At 44.9% G+C, this 25,351-nt stretch overlaps 1 protein-coding gene across 4 annotated transcripts in view; it reads right to left on the bottom strand.

The window, feature by feature from the left end:
- The window catches only part of LOC115111570 (TBC1 domain family member 8-like), a 29,411-nt gene that overhangs the window by 2,326 nt on the left and 1,734 nt on the right, over positions 1 to 25,351 (bottom strand). For 2 of the 4 annotated variants that reach the window (XM_065013895.1, XM_065013896.1), the window contains exons 2-18: positions 24,304 to 24,414; positions 23,725 to 23,843; positions 23,300 to 23,528; positions 22,947 to 23,187; positions 19,441 to 19,647; positions 17,388 to 17,595; positions 16,704 to 16,889; positions 16,398 to 16,550; positions 7,214 to 7,364; positions 2,904 to 3,118; positions 2,653 to 2,770; positions 1,685 to 1,970; positions 1,417 to 1,558; positions 1,221 to 1,319; positions 1,060 to 1,128; positions 676 to 922; positions 77 to 142 (exon numbers count right to left, since the gene is read on the bottom strand). In XM_065013895.1, coding sequence (XP_064869967.1) covers positions 77 to 142; positions 676 to 922; positions 1,060 to 1,128; positions 1,221 to 1,319; positions 1,417 to 1,558; positions 1,685 to 1,970; positions 2,653 to 2,770; positions 2,904 to 3,118; positions 7,214 to 7,364; positions 16,398 to 16,550; positions 16,704 to 16,889; positions 17,388 to 17,595; positions 19,441 to 19,647; positions 22,947 to 23,187; positions 23,300 to 23,528; positions 23,725 to 23,843; positions 24,304 to 24,414 — 2,847 coding nt within the window. The remainder of the gene's footprint in view (positions 1 to 76; positions 143 to 675; positions 923 to 1,059; positions 1,129 to 1,220; positions 1,320 to 1,416; positions 1,559 to 1,684; positions 1,971 to 2,652; positions 2,771 to 2,903; positions 3,119 to 7,213; positions 7,365 to 16,397; positions 16,551 to 16,703; positions 16,890 to 17,387; positions 17,596 to 19,440; positions 19,648 to 22,946; positions 23,188 to 23,299; positions 23,529 to 23,724; positions 23,844 to 24,303; positions 24,415 to 25,351) is intronic. The other 2 variants (XM_029637743.2, XM_029637752.2) reach the window with 1 other exon arrangement.

Here is a 25,351-nt window from a genome sequence, read left to right as displayed (position 1 = left end):
ATTTCAAGATAATAGCATGTCCAACTAAAGTACATGAAAGAGAAGCACAACACCACAGGAAGGCTATGTGACCCACCTGGAGGTATGTGCAAACGATACAGTAGTCTGACCTTTTCATTCAGTTCCTCAAAGTATAGCGTATCTGAAACGGAGAGACAAACACACAGAAATGTCATTGGCCTTAAATCACAATGTGTGTCAATAAATGAAAGGTTAGTGCTTATACTGTCAGTAAATTCTAGGTTAGTGTTTATTCTGAATGATAGAGGGCCACAGAGGGAGCCCTTCAGATGTGTGAGTTTAAGAGGTGAATTTACATAATCTTGATCTTCCTCAACTTCAGTGGTTCTCACTGTACTGTACACAACATCTACTCCTAAAAGCCTTGGCTGGATATTGATTCCCATAAAAGCTTTGTGGGCTGAATTCCAGATGCCCATAAAAGCATAGTGGGCAGGTTTCCAATGTTCATGACTTATATGCCTTACAAGGGAATTCGAATGTGAGATAGCCTGGTGTTTGTTTTCTTGGTTTTTGTATATACTCGCAGGCACAGTCACGCACACAAACTCATATTACACACAGTCTCTCTTCAAGCACTCACTTACTCTCCCTCCCTTTAGACACACACCCTCCCTCTCTTTCTCTTTCACACACAAACACTCGCTCACATACCCAGCCACCCAGCGAACTCTCTGAAGGTGATGAGTGAGTCTCTGTCCTGGTCCAGTAGTGTGAAGGTCCGGTGGGCCACGGTGTCAGTATGAAAGCCACAAAGCCAGGGAACCAGCAGCATGTACAGGCTCTTAAACTGGACCCGGTCCACTCTGTACTGCTCTACATAGGGCCGGCCTGGGTCATGGTGCTGGAGGGCCAATGTGGTGCCCCCATCGCCCCAGTACAGGTTGATGAAGTGCTCTGTCTATAAGACAAACAGAAACAGAAGTGTTGTTGTACAGTTGGACTATAAGCAGAGGATGTTATTATTGTGTTCTGGCAATGCCTTTATTAGTGGTCCTGGGGAGATAAATGAAGGTGTATTGAATTGAACTGAAGTACCTTGAAGAGGTCGTAGACATCAGCCAGGTTTTCAGGGGAGAGAGAGACATCTGGGGTCACCACCCTGAGCTAAATACACAGAGAGGGAGGGGCAAGGTCAGAGAAGTTTGGAGAGGAAAAGCATAAGGTTTGTGACTGTTTATGTGAAATGAGAGAACCACCGCATTCTCCTTGGTGGTGTCCTCGTGTGCTTGGAGAACCTGGATCCGGTGTCTGCATCGCAACTTCTCTATTTGTCTCACCGTCAGGTCTCCAAATTTCTGACAAGACAGAACACACAACGAGAACAAAGATCAGCTCCACACTGTCACTACAACCCTCTGGTGGTGTGGAGGGAGTATTGCAGTGCCGTCTTACCTCATAGGAGTCAGCGATGAGGTCAGTGATCAGGGTGTGTTGTTTAACAGGCGGTCTGCCCTCCTCCTCCCCACTCTGAGACGAGAGAGGGTGAGGGGTAGGGGGAGATGGATCCTCATCGTACTTCACCTGGTCCAGAAAACTGTAGACAGAGCCAAGAGTAAAAATAAAAGGCATGATTAACTATTAACATCCCACACATCAGGGTTGGCCAATCTTGTCTACAGAGTGCCTGTGTGTGCAGGCTTTTGTTTCCGTCAAGCATTACCCAGTGAGGATCATGAGTGCCTGGCTGTCATCTGCACTCGCACACAGTGCCGTAGCGTTAGCATCCAGCACAGCTAGCCCCAGCTGGAAGATGGCTTTGATGCCGTGAAAGAAGAAGCAGTCTACCACACAGACAGCGCTGCGGAAGGGAAGCACGCTGAGGAAGAGGGTGAGAAACCAGGACAGGGAGATGGAAGAGAGGGGGGAGAGGTCGGGAATGTGCTCGGCCAGCTCGGGAAGACGATCCCGGATCAGCTCTTCAAACACTGACTGGTCCACCTGAGCACCTGCAAACTCAAACACAAGTGGAAATCTACAATATTATAGATAAACACACACATAGAAGTATAAAATAAAACATATTTTTTATCCCATCGAAGGAAATGGTTTTTTTCTAATGGAAATACTATGGGTGCATACTCATGATGTATACTCATTGTGAAATATCCCAGATAAGTTATATTGTAAAGACTATTTGAGCCAGGAAGTTGCCTGGAGATTAACAATCTATTTTCTAAGGAGAATAAGTAAACAACTGCCCTTTCAAAGCAGAACAGGCCAGACACTCATTCAGACAGAACAGTTAAAGGAAGAGGAAATGACTTTGAACGCATTTCATATGCGCCATAAATAAATAGCAACACAAAGCAGAGGAAATTAGCTTGTGTTACAGCACACGCTTCACATGGCTAAAGAAAGCCTTTGGATATTGTTGGCTCAAATGGCAGGCGGGGCAGATAAACAGCCCTGACAGAATAAACATGCCACAAAGAAACCATATTCAAATCACCTAAACACCAGAACAGCTCTACAGGAAAATGTGTGTGTACTAATAGTCTCTCTGCTGTGTCTTTGATAGTACTTCTCTAATGTACAATACTAGCTGAAGTAAACAAACCATCGCTGTAGTAAAAGTACTGTAGTAGCAGTAGCAGTGGTAAACCTATACAGGTCAGTTTGACATCTCACCTATGACTCTGCGGTTGAAGTAGTCAGGTAGCATTCTCTCACACACAGCCACTAGCAGTGAGAAGGCCTCCTCCTCTTTAGTGTACAGCAGCAGCACAGATGCCAGGATATTCATCGACTAAAAAGACAGACAGGCAGACAGTCAGTTATATTGTCTGTAACTGTATGGTTATGGACACTGGACACACTATACAGTTGACTGTACACATGTGCACACACTGTGACATACTGTATGGTGGTGGGTACCTTACCTGGCAGTAGCCAATCTTGGGGTTGCGGTGGGCATATGCGGTGAGGACACGGCGCAACGCGGCAATGCCTTTGACGTTCTGGAAGGCGGGGTGGTCTGGCAGAGAGCGGTGCAGGTCTCTCTCGATCTCCTCCGTGGCCAGACTGCTTTGTCCCATAGACTCTGTCACCAGCCCCGAGTAGTAGCCTGGGTGGGATGCCAACTCTGATGAAGCATCTGCGTTTCCAGGGGGAAAGGTATCAGTGTTACACAGCAACAGCATATAACTACATATATGAAGGCCTGGTCAAACAACATCCCCTTTCCCTTTCCTTTCGATCTAAAAGGAATGGATAAATCACCTTTCCGGTTCTTTCAGATGTGCAAACACCAAAAAGGTAGGGATTACTTTGGGATTACGCAAGACTTTAGTTCTGGGTTAACCGAGATGACTTTGGGACCAGGCTTGTTTTTTAAAAACTAGCTCTTTCCCTTTGTTGACTCCCCCTCTAGGATGTGAAAGGATGCTTTCAGATCATTGAGAGGGAGTAAACATGGACCTAGGATAGTTTGATATGGGGCCAAATAAAACAGTCTGTTCAGTTCTATCCCAGTGAGTGGTGAAGCCACAATCGGTTGCCTGTCTGTTTCTGGTGCAGTGTGTGCAGGGTGCTCACAGGCCTAATTGCTTGTTTCCATTGGAGATGTGGTCACAAGTTATTTGTATGCCCACTAAATCCTGCTGCTCTGGATTCCATATTACATTCAATTTGATGCTAACAGTTATGGCAAAGTAGGGTCCCAGAGAATGGACTCTACAATGTTCTAAAAAAGGGAACTGCTTGCCTGGTAAAAGCCACTCCACAAACTTTAAGATAAAATGGCACATACTAGAATTGCTAGGTATGGTACAGTACACAGGAAAGGAATGGAAAGTAGGCAGTAGAACAGAACAGCACTCTCTCTCTCTCCCTCCTTTGGGAATATACAAATATCTACCCTAACCATAACTCTACCATTAAATATACACTATATATACAAAAGTAAGTGGACACCCCTTCAAATTAGTGGATTTGACTATTTCAGCCACACCCGTTGCTGACAGGTGTTTAAAATTGAGCACACCGCCATGCAATCTCCATAGACAAACATTGGCAGTGGAATGAGCTTACTCAGTGACTTTTAACGTGGCACTGTCATAGGATGCCACCTTTCAAACAAGTCAGTTTGTCAAATTTCTGCCCTGCTAAAGCTGCCCCAGTCAACTGTAAGTGCTGTTATTGTGAAGTGGAAACGTCTAGGAGCAAAAATGGCTCAGCCGCGAAGTGGTAGGCCACACAAGCTCACAGAAGGGCTCCGGGCAGCCGAGCGGAAATGGAGGAAAACTCGCCTCCCTGCGGACCTGACATCCTTTCACTCCCTCCTCTCTACATTTTCCTCTTCTCTCTCTGCTGCTAAAGCCACTTTCTACCACTCTAAATTCCAAGCATCTGCCTCTAACCCTAGGAAGCTCTTTGCAACCTTCTCCTCCCTCCTGAATCCTCCTCCCCCTCCCCCCCCCTCCTCCCTCTCTGCAGATGACTTCGTCAACCATTTTGAAAAGAAGGTCGACGACATCCGATCCTCGTTTGCTAAGTCAAACGACACCGCTGGTTCTGCTCACACTGCCCTACCCTGTGCTCTGACCTCTTTCTCCCCTCTCTCTCCAGATGAAATCTCGCGTCTTGTGACGGCCGGCCGCCCAACAACCTGCCCGCTTGACCCTATCCCCTCCTCTCTTCTCCAGACCATTTCCGGAGACCTTCTCCCTTACCTCACCTCGCTCATCAACTCATCCCTGACCGCTGGCTACGTCCCTTCCGTCTTCAAGAGAGCGAGAGTTGCACCCCTTCTGAAAAAACCTACACTCGATCCCTCCGATGTCAACAACTACAGACCAGTATCCCTTCTTTCTTTTCTCTCCAAAACTCTTGAACGTGCCGTCCTTGGCCAGCTCTCCCGCTATCTCTCTCAGAATGACCTTCTTGATCCAAATCAGTCAGGTTTCAAGACTAGTCATTCAACTGAGACTGCTCTTCTCTGTATCACGGAGGCGCTCCGCACTGCTAAAGCTAACTCTCTCTCCTCTGCTCTCATCCTTCTAGACCTATCGGCTGCCTTCGATACTGTGAACCATCAGATCCTCCTCTCCACCCTCTCCGAGTTGGGCATCTCCGGCGCGGCCCACGCTTGGATTGCGTCCTACCTGACAGGTCGCTCCTACCAGGTGGCGTGGCGAGAATCCGTCTCCACACCACGTGCTCTCACCACTGGTGTCCCCAGGGCTCTGTTCTAGGCCCTCTCCTATTCTCGCTATACACCAAGTCACTTGGCTCTGTCATAACCTCACATGGTCTCTCCTATCATTGCTATGCAGACGACACACAATTAATCTTCTCCTTTCCCCCTTCTGATGACCAGGTGGTGAATCGCATCTCTGCATGTCTGGCAGACATATCCGTGTGGATGACGGATCACCACCTCAAGCTGAACCTCGGCAAGACGGAGCTGCTCTTCCTCCCGGGGAAGGACTGCCCGTTCCATGATCTCGCCATCACGGTTGACAACTCCATTGTGTCCTCCTCCCAGAGCGCTAAGAACCTTGGCGTGATCCTGGACAACACCCTGTCGTTCTCAACTAACATCAAGGCGGTGGCCCGTTCCTGTAGGTTCATGCTCTACAACATCCGCAGAGTACGACCCTGCCTCACACAGGAAGCGGCGCAGGTCCTAATCCAGGCACTTGTCATCTCCCGTCTGGATTACTGCAACTCGCTGTTGGCTGGGCTCCCTGCCTGTGCCATTAAACCCCTACAACTCATCCAGAACGCCGCAGCCCGTCTGGTGTTCAACCTTCCCAAGTTCTCTCACGTCACCCCGCTCCTCCGCTCCCTCCACTGGCTTCCAGTTGAAGCTCGCATCCGCTACAAGACCATGGTGCTTGCCTACGGAGCTGTGAGGGGAACGGCACCTCAGTACCTCCAGGCTCTGATCAGGCCCTACACCCAAACAAGGGCACTGCGTTCATCCACCTCTGGCCTGCTCGCCTCCCTACCACTGAGGAAGTACAGTTCCCGCTCAGCCCAGTCAAAACTGTTCGCTGCTCTGGCCCCCCAATGGTGGAACAAACTCCCTCACGACGCCAGGACAGCGGAGTCAATCACCACCTTCCGGAGACACCTGAAACCCCACCTCTTTAAGGAATACCTAGGATAGGATAAAGTAATCCCTCTCACCCCCCCTCCCCCTGAAAAGATTTAGATGCACTACTGTTCCACTGGAGGTCATAAGGTGAATGCACCAATTTGTAAGTCGCTCTGGATAAGAGCGTCTGCTAAATGACTTAAATGTAAATGTAAATGTAGAAGGGGACCGCCAAGTGCTTAAGCGTGTAAAAATCGCCTGTCAACGGTAGCAACACTCACTACCGAGTTCCAAACTGCCTCTGGAAGCAACATCAGCATAAGAACTGTTCTACGGGAGCTTCATGAAAAGGGTTTCCATGGCCGAGCAGCCGCACACAAGCCTAAGAACATCATGCACAATGCCAAGCGTTGGCTGGAGTGGTGTAAAGCTTGCCGCCTATGGACTCTGGAGCAGTGGAAACGCGTTCTCTGGAGTGATGAATCACGCTTCACCGTCTGGCAGTCCGATGGACGAATCTGGGTTTGGCAAATGCCAGGATGACACTACCTAACCGAATGCATATTGCCAACTGTAAAGTTTGGTGGAGGAGGAATAATGGGGCTGCTTTTCATGGCCCCTTAGTTCCAGTGAAGAGAAATCTTAAAACGTTACAGCATACAATGACATTCTAGATAATTCTGTGAATACAGATTTGTGGCAACAGTTTGGTGAAGGCCCTTTCCTTTTTCAGCATGACAATGCCCTCAAGCACAAAGCAAGGTCCATACAGAAATGGCTTGTCAAGATCGGTGTTGAAGAACTTGACTTGCCTGCACAGAGCCCTGACTTCAACCCCATTTAACACCTTTGGGATGAATTGGAATGCCGACTGCCAGCCAGGCCTAATCACCCAACATCAGTGCCCGACCTCACTAATGCTTATGGCTGAATGGAAGCAAGTCTCCGCAGCAATGTTCCAATATCTAGTGGAAAGCCTTCCCAGAATAGTGGAGGCTGTTATAGCAGCAAAGGGGTGGACCAACTTATTAATGCCCATGATTTTGGAATGAGATGTTCAACGAGCAAGTGTCCTAATACTTTTGGTCGTGTAGTGTATGTGGCCTGTTGATATAGTAACCAATAACCTCAGACTCCTCCGTCCCTCACCAGAGAAGGTCATCCATAGCTCTCCCCGTAGCGACTCTGGTATCCCCATGGCAACCAGCTTCTGGATCTTCTCTGTGCGGAACATGTGGACGCCTCGACCGTACTCCGGGAAGTGGTCCTCCCATAGACGCTCTTTCACCTGCTCCATGGTCTACAGGACACACACATAACCTTCAGCAAATTGAATATAGTACTGTAAGCACATTCTTAGCACTATTAACCACAATAGCCGTGGCCTGTATTAGGAGGTCAAGTTACCCAGGATGCCAGCCAGGGGGAGAACAGGGATCAATATGTGTAAATAATAAAAGAGATGTACAGAGTCACAACTTCATCCCAGACCTGCCACTTTATCACATTTAACATACCCTGGTTTCCAGTCTGTTTCTGATTCGTTCTACTACATTTTTGGTATGACAACAACAAAGGAGTTGCTGTGTCGTTCTTGAATTACGTTGGCATTAGTTTTTTATGTATGCGGGTACATCTTCCCATCCTAAATCTACGAATATGGTAGCTTAATGACTTTAAATCATTTTGTGCGACCATTAGGAGTGAATCATGAATCATGGTAACACCAATGAGACAATTTAGGTAAATTAGTATTTTATGAAATTAATGCCACAAAAGTTCCTCAATTCTTTAAAAATAATTTACTAAATCAATATGATTCATAATTTTGCTCACAATGTTATTTACCTTCATTTAAATTGACTAACACCAATACACTTTGGAACAAATAAATCAATCATGTACACTGTTTAGCAGTGTTATATGTGTTATATGTTATATGTGCAACCAGAGGGAAAAACATTCTAGACCACCTTTCCTCCACACACAGAAACACGTACAAAGTTCTCCCTCGCCCTCCATTTGGCATATCTGACCATAATTCTATCCTCCTGATTCCTGCTTACAAGCAAAAATTTAAGCAGGAAGCACCAGTGACTCGATCTATAAAAAAGTGGTCAGATGAAACAGATGCTAAACTACAAAATTGTTTTGCTAGCACAGACTGGAATATGTTCCGGGATTCTTCCGATGGCATTGAGGAGTACACCCCATCAGTCACTGGCTTTATCAATAAGTGCATCGAGGACGTCGTCCCCACAGTGACTGTACGTACAGTTGAAGTCGTAAGTTTACATACACTTAGTTTAGAGTCATTAAAACTTGTTTTAAACCACTCAACACATTTCTTGTTAACAAACTAGATTTTTGGCATGTCGGTTAGGACATCTAATTTGTGCAATGACACAAGTAATTTTTCCAACAATTGTTTACAGACAGATTATTTCACTTATAATTCCCTGTATCACAATTCCAGTGGGTCAAAAGTTTACATACACTAAATTGACTGTCGCTTTATAAGCTTCTGATAGGCAAATTGAAATAATTTGAGTATATTGGAGGTGTACCTGTGGGTGTATTTCAAGGCCTCTTTGCTTGACATCATGGGAAAATCAAAATAAATCAGCCAAGGCCTCGGAAAAAAAAATCTCAGAAAAAAATATTGTAGACCTCCACAAGTCTAGTTCATCCTTGGGAGCAATTTCCAAACGCCTGAAGGTACCACGTTCATCTGTACAAACAATAGTACGCAAATATAACCACGATGGAACCATGCAGCCGTTATACCGCTCTCTGTCTACTAGAGATGGACGTACTTTGGTGCGAAAAGTGCAAATCAATCCCAGAACAGTAAAAGACCTTGTGAACGTACCAAGCCTCCCCAGCTTCCCCTTCACCCAAATCCAGACAGCAGATGTTCTGAAAAAGCTGCAAAACCTGGACCCGTACAAATCAGCTGGGCAAGACAACCTGGACCCTCTCTTTCTAAAACTATCTGCCGCCATTGTTGCAACCCCTATTACCAGCCTGTTCAACTTCTCTTTCGTATCGTCCGAGATCCCTAAAGATTGGAAAGCTGCCGCGGTCATCCCCCTCTTCAAAGGGGGTGACACCCTAGACCCAAACTGTTACAGACCTATATCCATCCTGCCCTGCCTATCTAAAGTCTTCGAAAGCCAAGTTAATAAACAGATCACTGATCATTTCGAATCCCACCGTACCTTCTCCATTGTGCAATCCGGCTTCCGAGCCGGTCACGGGTGCACCTCAGCCACGCTCAAGGTACTAAACGATATCATAACCGCCATCGATAAAAGACAGTACTGTGCAGCCGTCTTTATCGACCTGGCCATGGCTTTTGACTCTGTCAATCACCGTATTCTTATCGGCAGACTCAATAGCCTTGGTTTTTCTAATGACTGCCTCGCCTGGTTCACCAACTACTTTGCAGACAGAGTTCAGTGTGTCAAATCGGAGGGCATGTTGTCCGGACCTCTGGCAGTCTCTATGGGGGTACCACAGGGTTCAATTCTAGGGCCGACTCTTTTCTCTGTATATATCAATGATGTCGCTCTTGCTGCGGGCGATTCCCTGATCCACCTCTACGCAGACGACACCATTTTGTATACTTCTGGCCCTTCCTTGGACACTGTACTAACTAACCTCCAATCTAGCTTCAATGCCATACAACACTACTTCCGTGGCCTCCAACTGCTCTTAAAAGCTAGTAAAACCAAATGCATGCTTTTCAACCATTCGCTGCCCGCACCCGCCCGCCCGACTAGCATCACCACCCTGGACGGTTCCGACCTAGAATATGTGGACAACTATAAATACCTAGGGTGTCTGGCTAGACTGTAAACTCTCCTTCCAGACTCATATTAAACATCTCCAATCAAAAATAAAATCTAGAATCGGCTTTCTACTTCGCAACAAAGCCTCCTTCACTCACGCCACCAAACTTACCCTAGTAAAACTGACTATCCTACCGATCCTCGACTTTGGCGATGTCATCTACAAAATAGCTTCCAACACTCTACTCAGCAAACTGGATGCAGTCTATCACAGTGCCATTCGTTTTGTTAACAAATCACCTTATACCACCCACCACTGCGACCTGTATGCTCTAGTCGGCTGGCCCTCGCTACATATTCGTCGCCAGAACCACTGGCTCCAGGTCATCTATGAGTCTATGCTAGGTAAAGCTCCGCCTTATCTCAGTTCCCTGGTCACGATAACAACACCCACCCATAGCACACATTCCAGCAGGTATATCTCACTGATCATCCCCAAAGCCAACACCTCATTTGGCCGCCTCTCCTTCTAGTTCTCTGCTGCCAGTGACTGGAACGAATTGCAAAAATCGCTGAAGTTGGAGACTTTTATTTCCCTTACCAACTTTAAACATAAACTATCTGAGCAGCTAACCGATCGCTGCAGCTGTACATAGTCCATCTGTAAATAGCCCACCCAATCTATCTACCTCATCCCCATACTGTTTTTATTTGATTTACTTTTCTGATCTTTTGCACACCAGTATCTCTACTTGCACATCATCATCTGCTCATTTATCACTCCAGTGTTAATCTGCTAAATTGTAACTATTCGCTCCTATGGCCTATTATTGCCTACCTCCTCATGCCTTTTGCACACACTGTATATAGACTATATTTTTTCAACTGTGTCATTGATTTGTTTATTGTGTTATTGGCATGTTTATTGTTTACTCCATGTGTAACTCTGTGTTGTTGTCTGTGTCACACTGCTTTGCTTTATCTTGGCCAGGTAGCAGTTGCAAATGAGAACTTGTTCTCAACTAGCCTACCTATAAAGGTGAAATAAAAAAAATAAAAAAATTAACTGGTGGAAACAGGTACAAAAGTATCTATAGCCAATGTAAAACGAGGCCTATATCGACATAACCTGAAAGGCCGCTCAGCAAGGAAGAAGCCACGGCTCCAAAACTGCCATAAAAGAGCCAGACTACGGTTTGTAACTGCACATGGGGACAAAGATCATACTTTTTGGAGAAATGTCCTCTGGTCTGATGAAACTGTTTGGCAATAATAACCATTGTTATGTTTGGAGGAAAAAGGGGGAGGCTTGCAAGCCGAAGAACACCATCCCAACCATGAAGCACGGGGGTGGCAGCATCATGTTGTGGGTGTGCTTCGCTGCAGGAGGGACTGGTGCACTTCACAAAATAGATGGCATCATAAGGCTGGAAAATGACGTGGATATTTTGAAGCAACATCTCAAGACACCAGTCAGAAAGTTAAATCTTGGTCACAAATGGTCTTCCAAATGGACAATGACCCCAAGCATACTTCCATAGTTGTGGCAAAATGGCTTAAGGACAACAAAGTCAAGGAATTGGAGTGGCCATCACAAAGCCCTGACCTTAATCCTATAGAACATTTGTGGGCAGAACTGAAAAAGCGTGTGCGAGCAAGGAGGCCAACAAACCTGACTCAGTTACACCAACTCTGTCAGGAGGAATGGGCAAAAATTCACCCAACTTATTGTGGGAAGCTTGTGGAAGGCTACTCAAAATGTTTGACCCAAGTTAAACAATTTAAAGGCAATGCTACCAAATACTAATTGAGTGTATGTACATTTCTGACTCACTGGGAATGTGATGAAAGAAATAAAAGCTGAAGTGAATCATTCTCTCTACAATTATTCTGACATTTCACATTCTTAAAATAAGTGGTGATCCTAACTTTTTTTATTTTACTAGGCAAGTCAGTTAAGAACAAACTCTTATTTTCAATGACGTTCTAGGAACAGTGGGTTAACTGCTTTATTCAGGGAGAGAACAACAGATTTTTTACCTTGTCAGCTCTGGGATTTGATCTTGCAACCTTCCGGTTACTAGTCCAACGCTCTAACCACAAGGCTACCTGCTGTCCTGACCTAAGACAGGGAATTTTTACTAGGATTACATGTCAGGAATTGTGAAAACCTGAGTTTAAATGTATTTGGCTAAGGTGTACGTAAACCTCCCACTTCAACTGTACATACCCCAACCAGAAGCCATGGATTACAGGCAACATTCAAACAGAGCTAAAGGGGAGAGCTACCTCTTCCAAGGAGCGGGACTCTAACCCGGAAGCTTATAAGAAATCCCGCTATGCCCTCCGACGAACCATCAAACAGGCAAAGTGTCAATACAGGACTAAATCGAATCGTACTACACCCGCTCCGACGCTCGTCGGATGTGTCAGGGCTTGCAAACTATTACAGACTACAAAGAGAAGCACAGCCGAGAGCTGCCCAGTGACATGAGCCTACCAGACAAGCTAAATAACTTCTATGCTCGCTTTGAGGCAAATAACACTGAAACATGCATGAGAGCACCAGCTGGTCCGGATGACTGTGTGATCACGCTCTCCGTAGCCGATGTGAGTAAGGCCTTTAAACAGGTCAACATTCACAAGGCCGCAGGGCCAGAAAGATTACCAGGACGTGTACTCCGAGCATGCGCTGACAAAGTGTCTTCACTGACATTTTCAACCTCTCCCTGTCTGAGTCTGTAATACCAACATGTTTCAAGCAGACCACCATAGTCCCTGTGCCCAAGAACACTAAGGTGACCTGCCTAAATGACTACCGACCCGTAGCACTCACGTCTGTAGCCATGAAATGCTTTGAAAGGTTGGTCATGGCTCACATTAACACCATTATCCCAGAAACCCTAGACCCACTCCAATTTGCATACCGCACCAACAGATCCACAGATGATGCAATCTCTATTGCACTCCACACTGCTCTTTCACACCTGGACAACATGAACACCTGTGTGAGAATGCTATTCATTGACTATAGCTCAGCGTTCAACACCATAAGCTAAGGACCATGGGACTAAACTGGATCCTGGACTTCCTGATGTGCCGCCCCCAGGTGGTAAGGGTAGGTAAAAACACATCCGCCACGCTGATCCTCAACACGGGGGCCCCTCAGGGGTGCGTGCTCATTCCCCTCCTGTACTCCCTGTTCACTCATGACTGCATGGCCAGGCACGACTCCAACACCATCATTAAGTTTGCTGATGACAACAGTGGTAGGCCTGATCACTAGCAACAATGAGACAGCCTATAGGGAGGAGGTCAGAGACCTGACCGTGTGGTGCAAGGACAACAACCTCTCCCTCAACGTGACCAAGACAAGGCAGATGATTGTGGACTACAGGAAAAGGAGGACCGAGCACGCCCCCATTGTCATCGACGGGGCTGTAGTGGAGCAAGTTCAGAGCTTCAAGTTCCTTGGCGTCCACATCACCAACAAACTAACATGGTCCAAGCACACCAAGACAGTCGTGAAGAGGGCACAACAAAACCTATTCCCCCTCAGGAGACTGGAAAGATTTAAAATGAGTTCTCAGATCCTCTAAAGTTTTTACAGCTGCACCATCGAGAGCATCCTGACAGGTTGCATAACTGCCTGCGGCCTCCGACCGCAAGGCACTACAGAGGGTAGTGCATACGGCCCAGTACATCCCCAGGGCTAAGCTTCCCGCCATCCAGGACCTCTATACCAGGCAGGGTCAGAGGAAGGCCCTAAAAATTGTCAAAGACTCCAGCCACTCTAGCCATAGACTGTTCTCTCTGCTACCGCACGGCAAGCGGTACCGGAGCGCCAAGTCTAGGTCCAAGAGACTTCTAACTAGCTTCTACCCCCAAGCCATAAGACTCCTGAACAGCTAATCAAATAGCTAACCAGACTATTTGCATTGCCTGCCCCCCTCCAGTCTACACTGCTGCTACTCTCTGTTAATATCTATGCATAGTCACTATAATAACTCATACCTCATACCTACATGTACAGTTGTGGCCAAAAGTTTTGAGAATGACACAAATATTAATTTTCACAAAGTCTGCTGCCTCCGTTTGTATGATGGCAATTTGCATATACTCCAGAATGTTATGAAGAGTGATCAGATGAATTGCAATGAATTGCAAAGTCCCTCTTTGCCATGCAAATGAACTGAATCCCCCAAAAATATTTCCACTGCATTTCAGCCCTGCCACAAAAGGACCAACTGACATCATGTCATTGATTCTCTCGTTAACACAGGTGTGAGTGTTGACGAGGACAAGGCTGGAGATCACTCTGTCATGCTGATTGAGTTCGAATAAGACTGGAAGCTTCAAAATGAGGGTGGTGCTTGGAATCATTGTTCTTCCACTGTCACATGGTAACCTGCAAGGAAACACGTGCCGTCATCATTGCTTTGCACAAAAAGGGCTTCACAGGCAAGGATATTGCTGCCAGTAAGATTACACCTAAATCAACCATTTATCAGATCATCAACGACTTCAAGGAGAGCGGTTCAATTGTTGTGAAGAAGGCTTCAGGGCGCCCAAGAAAGTCCAGCAAGCGCCAGGACCGTCTCCTAAAGTTGATTCAGCTGCGGGATAGGGGCACCAGCAGTACAGAGCTTGCTCAGGAATGGCAGCAGGCAGGTGTGAGTGCATCTGCACGCACAGTGAGGCGAAGACTTTTGGAGGATGTCCTGGTGTCAAGAAGGGCAGCAAAGAAGCCACTTCTCTCCAGAAAAAACATCAGGGACAGACTGATATTCTACAAAAGGTACATGGATTGGACTGCTGAGGACTGGGGTAAAGTCATTTTCTCTGATGAATCCCCTTTCAGATTGTTTGGGGCATGCGGAAAAAAGCTTTTCCGGAGAAGACAAGGTGAGCGCTACCATCAGTCCTGTGTCATGCCAACAGTAAAGCATCCTGAGACCATTCATGTGTGGGGTTGCTTCTCAGCCAAGGGAGTGGTACCAACACATCCTCCGAGAGCAACTTCTCCCAAACATCCAGGAACAGTTTGGTGACAAACAATGCCTTTTCCAGTATGATGGAGAACCTTGCCATAAGGCAAAAGTGATAACTAAGTGTCTCGGGGAACAAAATATCGATATTTTGGGTCCATGGCCCGGAAACTCCCCAGACCTTAATCCCATCGAGAACTTGTGGTCAATCCTCAAGAGGCGGGTAGACAAATAAAACCCCACAAATTCTGACAAACTCCAAGCATTGATTATGCAAGAATGGGCTGCCATCAGTCAGGATATGGCCCAGAAGTTAATTGACAGCATGCCAGGGCGGATTGCAGAGGTCTTGAAAAAGAAGGGTCAACACTGGATATATTGACTCTTTGCATCAACTTCATGTAATTGTAAATAAAATCCTTTGATACTTATGAAATGCTTGTAATTATACTTCAGTATACCATAGTAACATCTGACAAAAATATCTAATGACACTGAAGCAGCAAACTTTGAACATTTATATTTGTGTCATTCTCAAAACTTTTGGCCACGACTGTACATATTACCTCGACACCGGTGCCCCCACACATTGACACATTGACTCTGTACCGGTACTCCCTGTCTATAGCCCAGCTATTGTTATTTACTGCTGTTCTTTCATTATTTAAAGATCAGCAGTAAATAAGGCGGTAACACCAATGACATAAAACTGAGTGACACACATTATACTGGTAAAAATAGGGTATTTTAATAGCCTTATTTGTTTTTGTTGATCTATACAATATATTAAATACTTTTGTTCACTGTCTAGGATTCAAAATAGTAGATAGATATCTCTAAATCCCCAAAACATTTCACTATACCTCTCTCTACATATCACCAGTGGGACAAGCCAATTTGCTTGCCTCCAGTAGTTTTTTACAATGAATACAAATAAATGTTTTGCAGTATAAAGGACTTACATATGCTCTTATTAAATAACAGTCAAATAAATAGAACATTTATTTGTAATGTTTTTGTAATTTTAAAGTGTTTTTACATGGTGCCAAAATCAAGGGACAGCATTTACCACCGGAATCCAAGAATCACCCTATTTCAACTAGAAACTGGAAACCAAGCTAAAACTTAAACCAGTCCTAATTCACAATGCTAAACATCAAGCCTATGTAACAGTATAACTTTATACCGTCCCCTCACCCATACCCGGGCGCGAACCAGGGACCCTCTGCACACATCAACAACAGTCACCCATGAAGCATCGTTACCCATCGCTCCACAAAAGCCGCGGCCCTTGCAGAGCAAGGGGAACCACTACTTCAAGGTCACAGAGCAAGTGACGTCACCGATTGAAACACTATTTAGCGTGCACCACCGCTAACTAAGCTAGCCGTTTCACATCCGTTACACCTAGACTGAAAACACATTGGCCAATGTAGTCCTGATATGGCTGCAGCCAACATTATTATGGTATCTGCTATCTAAACACCATAATAATAGAGGCCCTATTCATATCAGGGCTACATCCTATGGTGCGCCAGTTTCCATACTCACAGCCGTGCTGTTGTTGGGGTCAGGTTGAGAGTGATGGTAGCATGCCATCAGAGCCTCTGTGTTCACTGTTTGACGTAGTGCTCTCTCCTCGATATCCTCCCCGTCACAGTACATGGTGTCATAGCAGAAGGTGTAGTAGGGAGACGAGGAGGTCTGGAGCAGCCAAACACCAGAATTAGTAAAATATACACAATTAATATGCAGCAATTCTACTTTGTGGACTAGGCCTGTTGGGCATCACCATGAGATGTGATGTGTGTAATTGACAACAGACATTTAGCAGTTAGTAGTGTTGCTGTAGCATACCAGAGATTTCTTGCTGCGGAACATGGAGTGTTTCCACTGGAGGGCTCTGAGGCGTGATGTCAGGCCGTCCACCAGGCTGTCTCTGTCCTGCAGCTCGATCAGCTGGAAGGCTTTCTTACTCCTCACGCTGACGATCACTGGGTTTGGCAGCAGGCTGGTGCTCTCCGCCTTCTCTATGGAGATCACCTGACAATAAAACAGGAGGAGACAGGGGTCAGAGGTGAACAGCCAAAGAAATAACTGTAGCGCTATTTACTTGTAAAACAGTAATAACACAGTAATAAACTATGAATAGCTTTTATGTATAGCAGAGCCATACATACATTTATATATAGCTTCATGTATGACTGACTGGTATATAATGTAGATAACCATGGTAAAGCTAAAGGTGTAAACTCTAACACTTCCAACAACACTGTGTAAACAGCAGTAGCCACATTCCACCTGCGTTACACTTTAACCAGCAGAGAAGCAGGGTCAACATAGTATGTAGCCAAAATACACCACCACTCCAAAATACACTACCTCAAGCACAAAATACACTGCAGTACACTGATAAAGGCTCTCCTCTGGGAAGGCTGGATTAACCTTAAGAGCTAAGCTAGGGGAACTTGTGAGGGATTTTTGTGTGAGACCTTTCTATAAATCAAATAGGGAGGCACTGCAATATGGTACAATGGGTACCTCTGAGAGAGGGATAAGCAGGCTGCAGTGGCCCTCCTCTCGGCTGGCGAAGCATAGGTAGCTGTCGGTGGTGAAGAGTGTTCCTGTCGTGTGACAGCGGGCATGGGGCGTCCACACTGAACACAGCGCCACCTCCTGAAGACGTTCGCCCCGTGGTAGCCGAAATAGAGCCAGGACATACGTCCTTAACGCCTGCTCCTCCAGAACCCTGAGGGGGAAGAGTTAGTGGGACACTCAGAAAGAGATACTTAGCTGGCAGGGGGGAAACAGATACAGTGAAACGTTCTGTTGCAAATTAGTGACAGCTAGGAATTCAACCTCCAGGATAGAGAGAAGGAGAGCGTAAATGATAGATTGTGGGTGAATCCTCAAGGCCTTGTTGCCTTTAGTGACCTAGACATTTCTGACAGAGAGTCAGGAACACTTGAATGGTAATTCCACCAATTTTCAATCTCATATTCATTATCTCCAGCACAATACAAGTGTCTACATATGTGGAAATGGCGTATTTCTACATTTACTTCTACTCAATGACATCATCAAAAGTTTAAACATTTAAAAAACATTGATTTTCAAACACTATGAGATTCACGGTGACGTGGGGAGCAGGAAAATACCCTCCTTATGGCTAGAAACTCATTGCAGGTTTTAAAAATCACAGTTTCTTTACTTTTAATCGTACCCTGGTGGTTTAGGACCTTTTGTTCTTATCTTTTTAACCAATGATCATAGAATCGCGTTTTCAAATCAAATCTTATTTGTCACATGCGCCGAATACAACAGGTGCAGACCTTACCAACTGGAGCCTCGCGAGTGGCGCAGTGGTCTAAGGCATTGCATTGCAGTGCTTGAGGCGTCACTACAGATCCAGGTTCGACCCCAGGCTGTGTCACATCTGGCCGTGACCGGGGTCCAATAGGGCGAAAACACAATTGGCCCAGCGTCATCCGGGTTAGGGGAGGGTTTGGCTAGGGGGGGCTTTACTTGGTTCATCGTGTTCTAGTGACGCCTTGTGGCGGGCTGGGTACCCGCAGGCTGATTTCGATCGTCAGTTGAATGGTGTTTCCTCGACACATTGGTGCAGCTGGCTTCCAGGTTAAGTGGGCGGGTGTTAAGGAGAGCAGTTTAGCGAGTCATGTTTCGGTGGATGCATGACTCGACCTTCGTCGCTCCCAAGCCCATTTGGGAGTTGCAGCAATGAGACAAGATCGTAACTGGATCACAATTGGATATTTCGAAAATGGTGGAGAAATAGGTGGACAAAAGAATAAAATAATAATAATTTACTAATTAAACTAAATGAAAAATAGTAACACAATAAATTAACAATAATGAGGCTATTTACAAGGGATACCAGTACTGAGTCAATGTACGGGGTAGTCGAGGTAATTGAATACCCCGTACCGGCCAAATATTTTAGAACACCTACTCACACAAGGATTTTTCTTTATTTTGACTATAATAATAGTGAAGACATCAAACTATGAAATAACACGTGTCACACCCTGATCTGTTTCAACTGTCTTTGTGATTTGTCTCCACCCCCCTCCAGGTGTCACCCATCTTCCCCATTATCCCCTGTGTATTTATAACTGTGTTCTCTGTTTGTCTGTTGCCAGTTTGTCTTGCTTTTTCCAGTCTCTCTTTTATCACCCTCCTGGTTTTGACCCTTGCCTGTCCTGACTCTGAGCCCGCCTACCTGACCACTATGCCTGCCCCTGCCCCTGAGACTGCCTGCCGACCTGTCCCTTTGCCCCCCTCTGGATCACCGACCTCTGCCTTACCCTGAGCCTGCCTGCCGTCCGGTACTGTTGCCCCACATCTGGTTTACTGAACCCTGCCTGCCTTGACCTGTCTATCGCCTGCCCCTGTTGAAATATGTTTATTCAACGTGGTCTGCATCTGGGTCCTGATAATATGGAATCATGTAGTTACCGATTATTTATTTTTTAACAAATCTAAATATATTTGACATTTGGGATTCTTCAAAGTAGCCACCCATTGCATTTATGACAGCTTTGCACACTCTTGGCATTCTCTCAACCAGCTTCACCTGGAATCCTTTTCCAACAGTCTTGAAGAAGTTCCCACATATGCTGGCTGCTTTTCCATCACTCTGTGGTCAGACTCATCCCAAACCATCTCAATTTGGTTGAGGTTGGGGGATTGTGGAGGCCAGGTCATCTGATGCAGCACTCCATCACTCTCCTTCTTGGTCAAATAGCCCTTACACAACCTGGAGGTGTGTTGGGTCATTTTCCTGTTGAAAAACAAATGATAGTCCGACTAAGTGCAAAGCAGATGGGATGGCGTATCGCTGCAGTATGCTGTGGTAGCCACAGTGGTTAAGTGTGCTTTGAATTCTAAATGAATCACAGAGTGCCACCAGTAAAGCATCCCCACACCATAACACCTCCTCATCCATGCTTTACGATGGGAAATGCACATGCAGATATCATCCGTTCACCCACACCGCGTCTCACAAAGACACGGCAGTTGGAACCAAAAATCTCAAATTTGGACTCCAGAGCAAAGGACAAATTTCCACCGGTCTAATGTCCATTGGTCGTGTTTCTTGGCCCAAGCAAGTCCCTTCTTCCTATTGGTGTCCATTAGTAGGGGGTTTCTTTGTAGCAATTCGACCATTAAGGCCTGATTCACACAGTCTCCTGTGAACAGTTGATGTTGAGATGAGTCTGTTACTTGAACTCATTTATTTGGGCTGCAATTTCTGAGGCGTGTAACTCTAATGAAGTTATCCTCTACAGCAGAGGTAACTCTGGGTCTTCCTTTCTTGTGGTGGTCCTCATGAGAGCCAGTTGCATCATAGCGCTTGATGGCTTTTACAACTGCATTTGAAGAAACTTTCAAAGTTCTTGAAATGTTCCATATTGACTGACCTTCATGTCTGAAAGTGATGATGGACTGTAGTTTTTCTTTGCTTATTTGAGCTGTTCTTGCCATTATATGGACTTGGTATTTTACCAAATAGGGCTGTCTTCTGTATACCCCCTTAAGATGGAAAGAAATTCCACAAATTAACTTTTAAGAAGACACACCTGTTAATTGAATTGCATTCCAGATGACTACCACATTAAGCTGGTTGAGAGAATGCCAAGAGTGTGCAAAGCTGTCATCAAAGAAAAGGGTGACTATTTGAAGAATCTCAAATATAAAATATATTTTGATTTGTTTGACACTTTTTTGGTTACTACATGATCCATATGTGTTATTTCATAGTTTTGATGTCTTCACTATTATTCTACAATGTAGAAAATAGTACAAATAAAGAAAACCCTTGAATGAGTAGGTGTTCTAAAACTTTTGACCAGTAGTGTACATGTAGGTAAGGATAAAGTGACCGCATAGATAATAAACAGAGAGTAGCAGCAGCATATGTGAAGAGTGTGAAAGATTGTGAATGTATATCTGCAGTGGTGGAAAAAGTACCCAACTGTCATACTTGAGTAAAAATACCTTAATAGAAAATGACTCAAGTAAAAGCAAAATTATTATTGAGTATGAGTCTAAAAGTATTTGTTTTAAAATATACACAAGTATCAAAAGTAAAAGTATAAATAATTCAACTTTTCTGATGTTAAAAAACCTGATGACACTATTTTCTTGTTTTGTTTTTTCATTTAGGGAAAGCCACGGGCACACTTCAACATTCAGACATAATTTAAAAATGAAGCAGGTGTGTTTAGTGAGTCCACCAGACCAGAGGCAGTAGAGATGACCAGGGATGTTCGGTTGATAAGTGCTTGAATTTCACAATTTTCCTGTCCTGCTGTAAGGTTCTGCTTTTCTTTTCTTAAGTCAACCTTGTGTTCTTTTTCTTGTGTTCTTGAACATAGCTCTGTTTATTTGTGTTCTGGAACGTAACCCTGTTTTTCATTTTTGGTCATTGATTTCACCTGTGTTTGTTTCTCACTAGCTCCTTATTTAGTTCATTTATTTCTGTTTGTATGGTTGTGAGGTATTGTTTTTGACTGCCTACCTGTGTTTGACCATTGCCTGTGACCACGATTCCTGACTTCTGCGAAGGCTTAATAAACATCTGCGTGTGAATCTACACCTTTTTCTACCTGAGGATTCATTACACCTGCTAAGCATTCAAAATTTAACGAGTACTTTCTGGTGTCAAGGAAAATGTATGGAGTAAAAAGTACAATATTTTCTTAAGGAATGTAGTGAAGTAAAAGTAGTTAAAAATATAAATAGTAAAGTACAGGTATCCCCCAAAAAAGACTTAAGTAGTACTTTAAAGTATTTTTACGTTAGTAGTTTACACTACTGTATGTGTGTGTGTTGGAATGTCAGTGTAGTATGTGTGAGTGTGTGGCTAGAGTTCAGTGAGTGTACCTCAAGCCTGTGCAAGAGAAAAATTAGAAAGAAGTCATGTAGACACTGTTTTGGTGCTGGAGATAATGAATACGAGGTTAAAAAGAGTTTCTCTTGAAATAATCCATATGTACCCACAGACAATTAGATAAAGGCAGACTATTTTGGTCACTACAATTTAGGTCAGGTAATTTTTCACTTCCTGTTATGGTATTGTGATGAGGAATTTACATAAAGTCACTAGTTTGAATGATGGGGAGGGACAAAAAGATCACTCATTTGAGAAGTGCTGAATGTGAGGAAGTTACCAAATGAATGATTAAACAGTCTGTTACACCCATAGAGAGAGTACTAAATGCTCTAGCCTAGCTCAAGTACAATGTTTACCACCGCAAGCTGTCATTTTACACACAAAACCTGAAACTGAAAGTGTTATGGTGAATGTACTACAGGTGGAACTTAGACACACACACACGTACACACACATGTACACACACATGTACACACACACACAGAACTAAGACTGAACGAAGAACAGGGGTGTATTTATGAGCTACCTCTCCAAGCGAAGGTATAATTTCCCACAGGATATAGCTGAAGTGCCTTCCAGTCACACTGAGACAAACACTGATTTATAACGTATGGTGCAGTGCTGTGTCGTGGAACGCGGCCCATCAATCACTACACAACTGTTCTGAGACCAGCCGGAACCCAATACACAGGCAGTGGAAGGAAGGAACATTGTAAAAAAATATATATTTTCCCACAGACTAACACGATACGCTATATTCCTGTTATGGCTGAAACACATAGGGGCAAAGTCTAGGTATTTACAAGTCTTTATGAGCTCATCAGCCTATAATGTCTGTCTGAAGAACATGACTGAACGTCCCTCTCAGCTCAAAGGAAGATCAGTTGCACTATGATGCTATGGTTATACAAAGGATGGTCGGAAACTAAAGGGAAGTAAATCAGTTAAGATATGAGGGGTTTTCAGGATGCGCTTGATGAAGTCTCTTTTGACCAAAACAGATAAGAATGAGAACCTTATTAAATTACTGTTTATCAAACTGATTAATCAGGCAAGCAACTGTTCTAATCCTCTCAGATGATGTGAATCTGAACAAAGCGAATGATACAACCACACAAAATCCCCTGCCCTCCTTTACACTACAATACGATACAACTTAAACTTTTTCTGCGTTGCCTGCTGACCTCTTGGTGATGTTGGAGGACTGCTGGAGGACTCGGTCCAGCTCCAGGCCTTCACTGTCCAGCAGGCGTCGCAGGGCGATGTCTGCCAGCTGACCAATGACCCCAAACGCCTCATCCAGGCTCAGGAACATGGAGAAGTCCAACTGGCACCGCCGCGTCATCACACGCACCATGTCCGTCATGAGACCCGTAGAGACCCGCTCCAGCCTCGTCACCTCCGCCCACGGGATCACAAACTTCACTGAGGGAGAGAGAAGCGGTCAAACATTCAAAGTTCACAACCAGTTCACAACCAGTAATACTGGGGGCTATTCTGTGTGCTAATGAAAGGAAGAGCATTTAAGGGGACTGACCTTCCTTTCCCAACAGGAAGGAGTAGAAGGCCATGTGGTTGATGCTGAGGTAGAGCCAGCCCTGCCGGGGGACCCGCCCCTTCCAGCAGCAGCAGGAGTAGGTGGTGACCAGCTTCTCTGAGGAGGGCAGGCCGAAACATAGCTCAAACTTCAGCAGCGCCTCCCGGAACTTCTCAGGCTCCTCCTCCTGAGCCGCCTGCCTCCCCCTTACCTCCTCCGCTATCAGACCCTGGAGGAGGAGGAGAAATAAATGAGAGAAAGAGAAAATAAAAGGAGAGCAAGAGACACAAATAGAAAAGAAAGTCAGGAGGAGAGAGATCAACAGTTGAGATTAGGTTGAATACTGTGATTTTCGATAGTAGGCCTACAAAGTATTTACAGCGTATCACAGGTCTATAGTAGGTCTTATTCTAATAGTACAGTACCTTGACTTTCCCTTTTACGAAGCTGGCAACATCCTCCTTGTTCTCAAACACTGAGAGAGAGTGGAGTAGGTTCTGGACCAGCCAGTCCCAATGCCTGTTCATCTCTCCGACAGCAGCACCTGTATAACAACACACACACATACAACACCCATCAGAGAGATAGATACAGTGCCTTGCGAAAGTATTCGGCCCCCTTGAACTTTGCGACCTTTTGCCACATTTCAGGCTTCAAACATAAAGATATAAAACTGTATTTTTTGTGAAGAATCAACAACAAGTGGGACACAATCTTGAAGTGGAACGACATTTATTGGATATTTCAAACTTTTTTAGTCAAATCAAAAACTGAAAAATTGGGCGTGCAAAATTATTCAGCCCCTTTACTTTTTTCAAAAATACAGTTTTATATCTTTATGTTTGAAGCCTGAAATGTGGCAAAAGGTCGCAAAGTTCAAGGGGGGCGAATACTTTCGCAAGGCACTGTACACAGAGAGAGAAAGAGAGAGAGCTAGAGAGAGACAGACAAATATGAGAATCAGAGAGATAGAAAGCAAAGGAGAGAAATGTCAGAGAGCTTACCACAAGCTATTGTCCAGCTGACCTGTGACCCAGGCATCTGTAGTAGGATACGGAACGGTGTGACCCGGGCATTGGAGTCCAGCACTGAGTCCAGAGCTCCCACCAGAAGACCTGGACAGACCAGAGCAGTCAGACACAGAAAGAGACCAGAAAATACTGAGAAATACCATCTGACAACACATACATGTCAATGAGCTCATTGACATATGGGAGAGAGAGGCCACATTATACCAACCCATATAAACTGAAATCACATTTTCAAAGGATAAGACAATTGTATTAAGCTCATAAGGCATTAATAAGATATACTCTAACATACATAATCAATGGTTAGCATTAGTGGAATGACTTTTGAACAGCAGGAAGTTTACAGATTGTGCCTTTAAGCAGATGGGACACAAAGGTACCTATTACACATAACGCCAGAAGGCTAAAGTCATTACCACGTCTATCACAGACCAAGACATTCCACAGTGAGGTGCCAAGCAGAAGAAGATTGGCACTGGATAGGACATAAACTGGTACAACTTACGGTCACTAACAGTCTCATAATGGCCACATTATGTGAGAGCATAACATAGGCTTACAAGCTATTGAGAGACTCAACACAAGTATTGCTGTTCTCTGTTTGTCACTATATTGGTCCACTAGAACCAATGGCTAATAGTATTGATTGGAGACCCCCCCCCCCATATCCTCCACATATGAAGCCAGAGCCCCTAACATCCCATCCAATATGGTTGACAGTGACACCCCAGTTGACGTTCAAGAGAAACTGCACTACTCTACCCCAAGCTTTCAATTTCCATCCAGACCTAACTAATTTGTACCTATTAGGCATTGCGAAGGCTACATTAACCCTGGAACCAGCATTTAGGGAGAACTTACACATCCAGTCATCCCCACCAGTCATCAGCCTAATGGAACCAGATAGGCTTACGAATACCCTGAGGTAACAGAGCCTACACTCATCATCATAGTATCTCTTTAACTCCACTGCTATTCATGGTCATGCTTTCCCACGGAGGCCAAAGGCACCAAACACTAG

This window comes from Oncorhynchus nerka, linkage group LG3 (assembly GCF_034236695.1).
Source record: "Oncorhynchus nerka isolate Pitt River linkage group LG3, Oner_Uvic_2.0, whole genome shotgun sequence".
Lineage (NCBI taxonomy): Eukaryota > Metazoa > Chordata > Actinopteri > Salmoniformes > Salmonidae > Oncorhynchus > Oncorhynchus nerka.
The sequence above is the reverse complement of the archived record's forward strand: the minus strand, read 5'-3'. Positions and strand labels throughout refer to the sequence as shown.